General features: G+C 35.2%; 1 protein-coding gene across 2 annotated transcripts in view; it reads right to left on the bottom strand.

Annotated features, from left to right (window-relative positions):
* The window catches only part of LOC306886499 (nidogen-2-like), a 41,020-nt gene that overhangs the window by 2,073 nt on the left and 27,970 nt on the right, over positions 1 to 10,977 (bottom strand). For both annotated transcript variants that reach the window (XM_079443643.1, XM_079443642.1), the window contains 11 exons: positions 10,574 to 10,810; positions 9,545 to 9,772; positions 8,508 to 8,735; positions 7,819 to 8,055; positions 6,641 to 6,865; positions 6,281 to 6,450; positions 6,066 to 6,195; positions 5,830 to 6,001; positions 3,044 to 3,201; positions 2,728 to 2,851; positions 2,406 to 2,515 (listed from right to left, as the gene is read on the bottom strand). In XM_079443643.1, the coding sequence (XP_079299769.1) occupies positions 2,407 to 2,515; positions 2,728 to 2,851; positions 3,044 to 3,201; positions 5,830 to 6,001; positions 6,066 to 6,195; positions 6,281 to 6,450; positions 6,641 to 6,865; positions 7,819 to 8,055; positions 8,508 to 8,735; positions 9,545 to 9,772; positions 10,574 to 10,810 (2,018 nt within the window). In that variant the 3' untranslated portion in view covers position 2,406. The remainder of the gene's footprint in view (positions 1 to 2,405; positions 2,516 to 2,727; positions 2,852 to 3,043; positions 3,202 to 5,829; positions 6,002 to 6,065; positions 6,196 to 6,280; positions 6,451 to 6,640; positions 6,866 to 7,818; positions 8,056 to 8,507; positions 8,736 to 9,544; positions 9,773 to 10,573; positions 10,811 to 10,977) is intronic.

Here is a 10,977-nt window from a genome sequence, read left to right as displayed (position 1 = left end):
CACATATGTAACAGATCGAGTCTGTTACACAGCTTATGTATAAAGATTGTTACATATGTGTTGCGGACTTTATACAACGTAATTATAAATGTCAGTACACAGACATAAGCTACTTAAAGTGCATCAAGATTGTACTTAAGTGAATTTTCATGTGCATCTGTACTGTACACCTTCTCCAGCTGCACCTTAGTTTGATTTAAGCCACCAGTACACAGCTTAAATACATGTAATACTTTTCTAATTACATTACAATTACATAATAATACACAAACATAAGCTACTTAAAATAAAGTGTATCAAGATTGTACTTAAGTGTACAAGTAGCTGTGTAACAGACTCGATCTGTTACATAATGTAACAGTAGCTGCCTATTACATCTACATAATTACAAACTAAGTACAGGCTGTTCCATAACTTAGTTACATGGTAAGTACATTTTGTTTCATGTAAGTACAGTGGTGTGAAAAAGTGTTGGCCCCCTTCCTGATTTTTTATTTTTTTGCATGTTTGTCACACTTTAATGTTTCAGATCAAACTAATTTAAATATTAATAACACAAGTAAACACAACATGCAGTTTTTGAATGAAGTTTTTTATTATGAAGAGAAAACTAAATCCAAACCCACATGGCCCTGTGTGAAAAAGTGCTTGCCCCCTAAACCTAATAACTGGTTGGGCCACCCTTAGCAGCAACAACTGCAATCAAGCATTTGTGATAACTTACAATGAGTCTGTTACAGCGCTGTAGAGGAATTTTGGCCCACTCATCTTGGCAGAATTGTTGTAATTCAGCCACATTGGAGGGTTTTCGAGCAAGAACCGCCTTTTTAAGGTCATGCCACAGCATCTCAATAGGATTCAGGTCAGGACTTTGACTAGGCCACTCCAAAGTCTTCATTTTGTTTTTCTTCAGCCATTCAGAGGTGGATTTGCTGGTGTGTTTTGGATCATTGTCCTGCTGCAGAACCCAAGTTCGCTTCAGCTTGAGGTCACGAACAGATGGCCGGACATTGTCCTTCAGGATTTTTTGGTAGACAGCTGAATTCATGGATCCATTTATCACAGCAAGTCTTCCAGGTCCTGAAGCAGCTAAACAGCCCCAGACCATCACACTACCACCACCATATTTTACTGTTGGTATGATGTTCTTTTTCTGAAATGCTGTGTTACTTTTACACCAGATGTAATGGGACACACACCTTCCAAAAAGTTCCACAGAGTATTTTCCCAAAAGTCTTGGGGATCATCAAGATGTTTTCTGGCAAAACTGAGACGAGCCTTTATGTTCTTTTTGCTCAGCAGCGGTTTACGTCTTGGAACTCTGCCATGCAGGCCATTTTTGCCCAGTCTCTTTCTTATGGTGGAGTCATGAACACTGACCTAAACACTTTTTCACACAGGGCCATGTGGGTTTGGATTTTGTTTCCCCTTCATAAAAAAAACCCTTCATTTAAAAAAGACGTTTTGTTTACTTGTGTTATCTTTGATTTAATATTTAAATTTGTTTGATGATCTGAAACATTAAAGTGTGACAAACATGCAAAAAAAATAAAAAATCAGGAAGGCGGCCAACACTTTTTCACACCACTGTACAAGTACTTAATTAGGTAATTACTCTGTATTATGACACCTTAAAATAAAGTGTTACCAATTTCTCAGTTTAAACATTTATGTTCTCTGTTCTATTGTGAATAAAATATTGGCTCATGTGATTTGAAAGTGTTTTAGTTTTCATTTTATTCAAAAAAATATATAAAAAAATGTCCCAACATTTACCGGAATTCAGGTTGTAATATGCAATCTTTTTCAATCATGAAGGTTTACTAAACTACACTAGCAGGAGTCCATTGGGAGCAAATTCAGAGCACTTAAATAAACCATTCAAAAGTTTTAGATTGTTAAGATTTTTTTTTTTAATGTTTTTGGAAGATATCTCTTATGCTCACCAAGGCTGCATTTATTTGAAGAAAAAAAAATCAGTATTATGCTGAAATATTACAATTTAAAATAACTGTTTTCTATTTTAATATATTTTAAAGATGTACTGTAATTTTTATCCTGTGATGGCAAAGCTGAAGTTTCAGCAGCCATTACTCCAGTCTTCAGTGTCATATGATCCTTAAGAAATTCTGATTTGGTCCTTAAGCAATATATTTTTTATTATTATCTATGTTAAAAACAGTTATACATTTAATTGAAAACGTGATAGATTTTTTCGGATTCTTTGATGAATATAGAGTTCAAAAGAACAGCATTTATTTTAAATAGAATTTGTTTGTTTATAACATTATAAATGTCTTTCGTGCTACATAGACTGCTAAAAGAATAGAAATAAAGTAATACATTTTATATATATATATATATATTAGAAAGACTAAAAAGAGTTAAATACTTTACCAAAGTACCTTATAAACAGTGTGGAGGAGCAACTGTAATGCCATACAAATGAGACCTTTGATCAGGCAAGTGCTCATCTGTTGACTGGTTTTCTCGATTGAGAGCAATGACCCCATCCCTGAAACACCACAGAAGAAAATATTAAATAAGTTTATTTTTTATAGCAATTCAACTGATAAAGGCACAGTCCTATTTAACCTTAATTGGACCTCATAACAAATATAAATAATCTCCTGGGGCTCTGTTTTTAAAACATTTTAAATATCTGGTAGGTAGTTATGATTCTGGTGGTCATATGGTTTTGTACATGCATGTGCTATCCTGCTTTACCTCCTCCAGTCTGTGTAATAGTAGTGATTGGCGAAGGCGACCATGCTGAAGGGGTAATTCAGGTTACTGTGGACTACACGTCTCCCTGTCCCATTAGGTGATATACACTCCAGACGCTTGGTTCCTGTCCAACACACAAAAAAAGACGTTATTAATTGACTTTTTCATTTCCAGTCTGTTTTGGTATCATCTGATTCAGATATACAATGTCGGAAATGCACCAAACATACTATGTTTAAGCAAAAACTAGCCTACATTGTAAACGGGCCCCAAAAAACTGGTAGTTCATAGTCTGGGTTTCGAGCGAAGCACATACCTGCATCGGCCCAGCAGATCTGGCGTGTGGTGGAGTCGTAGGTCAAAGCATTGGGCAGTCCAATCCCATCCTGTACCAGGACTCTTCGGTTTTGTCCGTCCACAGAGGAGCTCTCGATTTTAGGAGCTTCTCTGTTCCAGTCAGTCCAGTAGAGTGTTCTGTGAAAAAATGAGATTAAAAAAAATAAATAAAAGATTTTATAATAATAATTATTAATATAATACTATTTAGAATGTGTTATTTACAAAAATTAAATATGATAAAATGTATATAAATAATATAGTATTTTATTATTCATTCAAATTTAATGTTATGCTCATGAAGACCGCATTTGATCAAAAATACAGCGAAAACAGTAATATTGTCAAATATTACAATAAAAAACTATTATATTTTAATACATTTTAAAATGTAATTTATTCCTAAAGCTGAATTTTTAGCAGCCATTAATCCAGTCTTCATTGTCACATGATATTTTTAAGTGCTTCTTTTAAAAACGTTAAGAAAATCATAGTTATTCCAAAGTTTTGACGAGCCATTCGGTGTGCATTTGATGCATTAGACTGAGATGTAAGGCTTTTATATATGGGTGGAGAGATGGCAGAGTTTAATTTCATGCAAGTGTTGAAATTCATGTTTTCCTAAATCTAGAAACACAAAACTGCTCTGCTCTATTTAGCATTGATTTAAGCAAGATGTTTTAAAGCAAGCCCTATGAGAGGAACTCAGCCCCTGAGGAAATGGTAAATATAACTAGCCTACACTATGGCTAAGCTGAATCACTCGCTGAAAAAAAAAAAAAAAGATTTCTAACCATAAATTGTGTTTTCTCTCCCTGAGGATTTAGAAGCACAAAATCACAATTTCAGGCTATTTAAGGTAAAAGATATTTACAAGACCAACTCCGTTGTGCAGGAAATCAGCTGACATTGCAGCTTTACTCAACTGCTTGTATAATTAAATATTTGTTTCGTAAAATTCCTGACTAATGGATCAGACTTAAACCCAGATGGCTTCATGCAATAGCACAAATTGCAGCACCGACAAACACACATTAGCAGCTATTCTCATGGCCCATGAGGTTCGTGTTATATCTCCTGTCCTCCACCCTAGTTCAGTTGCTCCAGATGGCTGTGTTTGTGGAGTTGCTGGCCCACACGTTGACTACCCTCCCCCGAGACCCAAAAGCCAGGCCAGACACTGAAGCAACACCAGCATCTGGGCCAATTTGTAGCCTTGCCCTTTTATTTTCTCTGCCTCTCATACACATCCTAACCTCCTCGCTCTCTCGCTTCTCTGCGTGTCTTGCACTGTTCTCTCGCTTCCCCTCAATCACACTCTTCACAATGATAACAGATTTTAGATTTTGAAGCATTCATGTAAAGGAAGCATGGGAATTGTGATGGAGGGGAAATGAGGGTTCATTAAAGCTGCCAATTACAGGATCAATTAAGCAAAGATGCCCTTTTTAATGGTCTTAATTGTGGTTCTAATGGTGAGCGATCCAGTATGCTCAAAATAAAAATAATCAAAATGTGTAAAAGATACAAAAATTGTATAGTATTATTGTAATTCATTAATTATAATTATTATAAAACATATTATTTAAAAAAACATTGTTTGATGAATTGGTGGCATGTATTAAGGATTATTTGAGAAACTAAGATGCATTAGGCTTAAGCATGGAACATAAGCATGGAACATAGAACGTCTATTTATAAAATAAATAAAATAGAACCATACAGTATATAAAATAAATAGGATATAAACATCACAGATTGACCTCTTGGCAAAATACATAAAATTAGACCAGCTTGGGGTGTGTGTATACAGTATACACACACACACACACACACACACACACACGCATAATGTATATGTCTGTACATATATGTATATATACATAATATATATAAATACATTTTTAATATTAGCTAGATCTATTAAATTATGTTTATTAGCTATATTTATTATTAAATTATTTGTTTATATTTTATATGTACAGATTTTAATATTCACTATGTATTATTTTATATTTGTATACATATGTATGTATTATTATAAATAAATATGATAAAATCTAAAATAATATACGAGATTCTGATCTAACATTATATATAGCAGTTTTTATTCTATACATTTTGCCAAGAGGTCAATATATTAAAATATTTTTGCTTATTCTAAAATATTATAATAATTATATATGATTTACTACAGTTTGTGTGTGTGTGTGTGTATGTATATATAATTCATATAAATGTGTTAATATTTTTGAAAGATGTGTCTTATGCTCATGAAGACTGTATTTGATCAAAAACACAGAAAAAAATATTTTGTTAAATATTACTACAATAAAAAACACATAGTTTAATACATTTTAAAATTTAAATTATTCAGTATGTATTATTTAAAAATATAAATATGATAAAATATAGAAAAATAATATATAGGATAGAATATGATTTTGATTTTACATTCCAAGAAGTCAATTTATATTAAAAACATATATATTTATTGTTTATTATAATAATTATACATTATTTAATATAATGTAGGTTGTGTATACTGTGGTACACAATCAGAAACTCAATTTCTACACATACACATTATCCTTAAATGCAACAAAATCTAGTATTCACATACATGACCAAAAACTGACCAGCTTTGATCAGATTAGTAAAATCAAAGCTTTAAATAAGATGCAGTACTTTTTTATCTCAGGTACTGATTTAGGTACTGAGATGGCAAGATGCTTTTGATATCTTTAAGCAATCTGAAGCACATACCCTGTAGAGGAGTCCACGATGATGGCTCTGGGATTTACTAAGCCTGTGTCAAACACAACACGCCGGTCACTTCCATCAAGGTTCGCTGTTTCGATCTTATCTGAGGTGCTGTCCACCCAAAACAGTCTCCTTCGGGTGACATCTAAAGCAAGACCTTCTGGACTCGTCAGAGCTGAAAAAGATTATATATTACATTATAAAATATTATATTATATTCATTTGTCAAATAAACATACCTGTGTTGATGATAATCTCAGGTTCTGATCCTGGCTCCAGACTGGCTCTATTGATTGTCCGTCCAGCCAGATCAGTCCAATAAACTTTCCTTTCTCTGCAGTCGTAATCAATGCCGACCACTATAGACCCCTGAGAATTTAAACAGGAGAGAATTAGTATACTATTCTCAAAGCTGCAGACTTCAATATTTCAATCAATAATGTGCAATTCTCACATGTAAAGCAAGCAGCACTGAAGGTCTCTGCTTGTCCATCTGTGTGCCATTGAGAGGCAATACTCCAATCTGCTGGCCCTGGGCATAAAGCAGGGACGTGCCTGATGGAGGCGGGGTCACATCTGGGCGTGGCAGAGGGTGCAAGGTGGGAGGGGCCACAGTAGGTATACCTAAAAGGCAGCAGATCATTTTAGCTTGGAAAAACAAATCATTTTGTTGGCCTTTATTCTGAATGTAAATTTGAAAATAAAATAAAAACAAGGAAATAAAAATAGAATAAAATAAAATGTCCAACAACTGAACCATTTAACCAGTGTTTTTTTCATTAGGAAACTGGATCTCACAGCAAGCGACACTCACAGGCAGGTTTCACAGCATCGTGTGAGCGGGTTCCTGGTACTTCCCGCCCGTTTTGGTCCACACACCAGCAGTAGCTGCTGTCTCCGTAGCACTGAACTGGGTTGAACTCCCCGGCAGAGTCACACTGAGGTAGATAATGGTGGGAATCTGGCTGGCCTCCATATTGCTGCAACAGACTGGCTCTCCAACGCTCACAGACGGTCTCTGGACGCTGGACTGGAGGCACTGGGTGTCAGAGGGGAAACCAGGAACATATTACTGCACAATATGGGGATATTTATCCATAACCAATAAGAGATTAATCAAGTGAACAATGAAAACTGCTAATGACTAATCCAGCATGAAAAAAGATATTTTAAACTACTGAATTGATTTTATGATGATGATAATGATGATAAATAAATATATTTTTAAATAATTCATATTTTTACAATTACATTTATTTATAATCTAATATTTTAATGATTGTTGTTAATGTTGATAATATTATTAAGAAATATCTAATCTAATATAAAATAATAATATTCTAAATTTGAACCTCTAAAATCCACTAAGAACTACATACTAGAGTATTTTCTATATGTTTTCTGATTCATATAATCTAATTAAATAATCTAATGAGAGTTCCAAAACATTTTTCCGTCTTTATCAGTCTCATTTTTGGCTACAAAACAGTGAGATGAAAAATGAGGCATTTCTAACTATGGTGTGAAGAGGACACATTCATTGGACTAAACTTGCTGCTCATATTTTCCTCCTGCTCTGTAATGTGGATGAACACAGGGCAGACCGGACTTTGTGAGCTCTGCTACAAATTAGAGTGATTAATTACAGATGATGTGAAACTACTTTGCAAATTAGAAAGCCTATAATTGACAAGCAACAGCATGGTGCCCATTTCTCACACTTGTTGCCCAATTGCCCAATGTGAAAGCTGGTGCTACAATGGTATTGTACAACAGTATTCTGGTCTGTTTATATGGCTGTAAGGTATATGGCTGTAAGGAAGTCTATGGGATTTTATTAGCTGTTTTATCGTTCACCAATACCACTTTGTAAGTTTGATTGCTTAGAGTGGCAGCCCCATCCACAGTGAAATCTTATTAGAACAAAATTCCACTCCACATCGATATATTAGTTTAGCTGTTATTGTATTGTTTTATGCATTGCTCTCTTACCTGACTCATCACAGTTAATAGATGGGGTTCCGGGTGGAGTTCTGGTCCCCGCTCTCTCCTGTCCTCTACTGTCCACACACCAGCAGTGACCTGTGGACCCGTGGCACTGCCGCGGCCTGTACTGACCCTCCTCATCACACTGAGGGATGAAGGCTCCTGTCAGAGGAACATCACCATCTCTGCTACGAAGACTGTCTCTGTGCTGCTCACACTGGGTCTTGGGACGCACTGGACGCACTTGGGATAGAAAGGAGGTTTGTTGTCTCAGTAGAAAAATCTTGCAGGTGGTTCTGACAAATTTCAACCTCCCCTTAAGTATTTTATTAGAAATGAACAGTGCTGTTATTTATAACTAAAATGGAAACTAAAATTACTTGAACAGAAATAAAAAATAATTAAGGCTATATAGAAATAGAGGGAAAAAAGCAAAAGCACAAAAGAAAATTGCTAAAACTTAAAATAAAATTTAAATAAAATGAAAACTGAAAACAAAATAATAAAATATTAATAAGTACTATAATATATGTTAATAATAATATATAAGTACATAAATAATAATAAAATAACACTGGTGAAGTAGAATCTAGAATTTAAGGATATATTTCGACAAAGAACATTTTCTACCCATCTATAAAAGATACCATGAGAAAATAAATTGCTTAAAAAATTAAGAGAGGCCTATTTCTTACCAGGCTCATCACAGTTAATAGATGGGGTTCCGGGTGGAGTTCTGGTCCCCGCTCTCTCCTGTCCTCTACTGTCCACACACCAGCAGTGACCTGTGGACCCGTGGCACTGCTGCGGCCTGTACTGACCCTCCTCATCACACTGAGGGATGAAGGCTCCTGTCAGAGGAGCGTCACCATCTCTGCTACGAAGACTGTCTCTGTGCTGCTCACACTGGGTCTTGGGACGCACTTGGAACAGAAAAGAGGTTTGTTATTCTCTCATCGCACCCCTCAGAATAAAAATCTCAGCCATAAAGTTACTTCAATAAAGTTACAGAGTTTTTGATCAAATTAATGTTTCTGGTGGTTCTGATGAAATTCAACCTCCCCTAACTAAAATAAAACCAAATATTAAATAAAAAATGTAAACTTAAAACTCTTTAAAATTAAAATCAGAAATGTTGCCTTGGCCACTAACAGAAATTAACAAAGTTTGAGTTGAAGTACTAAAATTGCTAAAACTTAAATAAAAAATAAATTTAAATGAATAGATATATTTATAAAAGTTATACAAATGACAAATACACATATGAAAATCACTAAAACTTGCGCTAAAATAATGACCAAATTTAAACTGAAAATATAAAAATAAAAGCTATATCAAAATGTTAATAAATACTAAAAAAGTATATAAATTATGTTAAAATAACAGCATCTGAAATTTGCAAAGCATTTAGAGCAGGGGTAGGCAGCATCGGTCCTGGAGTACAGCTGTTCTGTAGAGTTTAGCTCAAACCCCAATCAAACACACCTGAACAAGCTAATCATGGTCTTCAGAATTACTAGGGCTACAGGCAGGTGAGGTTTTTTTCAGGGTTGGAGCTAAACTCTGCAGGACATCGGCACTCCAGGACCAACGTTGCCTACCCCTGATCTAGAGTTTGGATATAGTCCAAAAAAAGAGCAACTGCTACCGCTCTATAACAGATCCCATGACAATTAATAAAAATAAAAAAAAATAGGACAGATGACCTATTTAAGAGAGGCCTATTTCTTACCAGGCTCATCACAGTTAATAGATGGGGTTCCAGGTGGAGTTCTGGTCCCCGCTCTCTCCTGTCCTCTACTGTCCACACACCAGCAGTGACCTGTGGACCCGTGGCACTGCCGCGGCCTGTACTGACCCTCCTCATCACACTGAGGGATGAAGGCTCCTGTCAGAGGAGCGTCACCATCTCTGCTACGAAGACTGTCTCTGTGCTGCTCACACTGGGTCTTGGGACGCACTGGATAAAGATGAGATACACAAGGGATTGTTATTCCTTCATTACACTCCTTTGCACAACCCTTTGTTTATATGAAATGAAAGGGTTTGTGCAAGTTTAAGAGTTGCCAAACTATAAACTCCAATAAAGTTATTATCTGTTTTGATCATAATATTGCAGATGTTAATATTGCCCATGTAAACAAAGGTGGGTTTTAACAAATCTCGACCTTTCCTAAAATCCTATATTTTTCCAAAGACAAATACAATATATCTACAACAATAAAGGTGTATCTCTTCACATTTTTATGCTATCCTCCTTAAACTCGGGGTAAGGGCCTGTTTTCCCAGACAACTAGCCTATGTCGAATTTGTACTGAGGATTTTTTTTTATTAAAGAAATTTATACTTTCATTAAGGAGAGATGCATGAAATTGATCAAAAGTGACAGTAAAGGCTTTTACATTGTTACAAAAACAAATATTTAAAGTAAATTATGTTCTTTTGAACTTTGTTCATCAAACAATCCAGTTTCCACAAAAATATTAAGCAGCACAATTGTTTTCAACACTAATAATTATAAGAAATGTTTCCTGAACATAAACTCAGCATATTAGAATGATTTCTTTTAAATGCAAAAATAATCACATTTTTGCATTTAATTATAGAAAAAATAAAAATAAAAAATAAATAATAATAATAATAATACAAAAATACATGTGAAAATAATACAATTAGATATAATGCTAAATATACTTTCAATTTGATTTTTGGCCCTTCATAGTAAAACGTATGGACACCTCTGCTGTAGACAATTTCTTACCAGGCTCATCACAGTTAATAGATGGGGTTCCAGGTGGAGTTCTGGTCCCCGCTCTCTCCTGTCCTCTACTGTCCACACACCAGCAGTGACCTGTGGACCCGTGGCACTGCTGCGGCCTGTACTGACCCTCCTCATCACACTGAGGGATGAAGGCTCCTGTCAGAGGAGCGTCACCATCTCTGCTACGAAGACTGTCTCTGTGCTGCTCACACTGGGTCTTGGGACGAACTGGACGCACTTGGGATAGAAAGGAGGTTTGTTGTCTCAGTAGAAAAATCTTGCAGGTGGTTTTGACAAATTTCAACCTCCCCTTAAGTATTTTATTAGAAATGAACAGTGCTGTTATTTATAACTAAAATGGAAACTAAAATTACTTGAACTGAAATAAAATATAATTAAGGCTA

Source organism: Barbus barbus, assembly GCF_936440315.1.
Source record: "Barbus barbus genome assembly, chromosome: 20".
Taxonomy (NCBI): Eukaryota; Metazoa; Chordata; class Actinopteri; order Cypriniformes; family Cyprinidae; genus Barbus; species Barbus barbus.
This window is presented reverse-complemented; position numbering and strand designations above follow the sequence as displayed.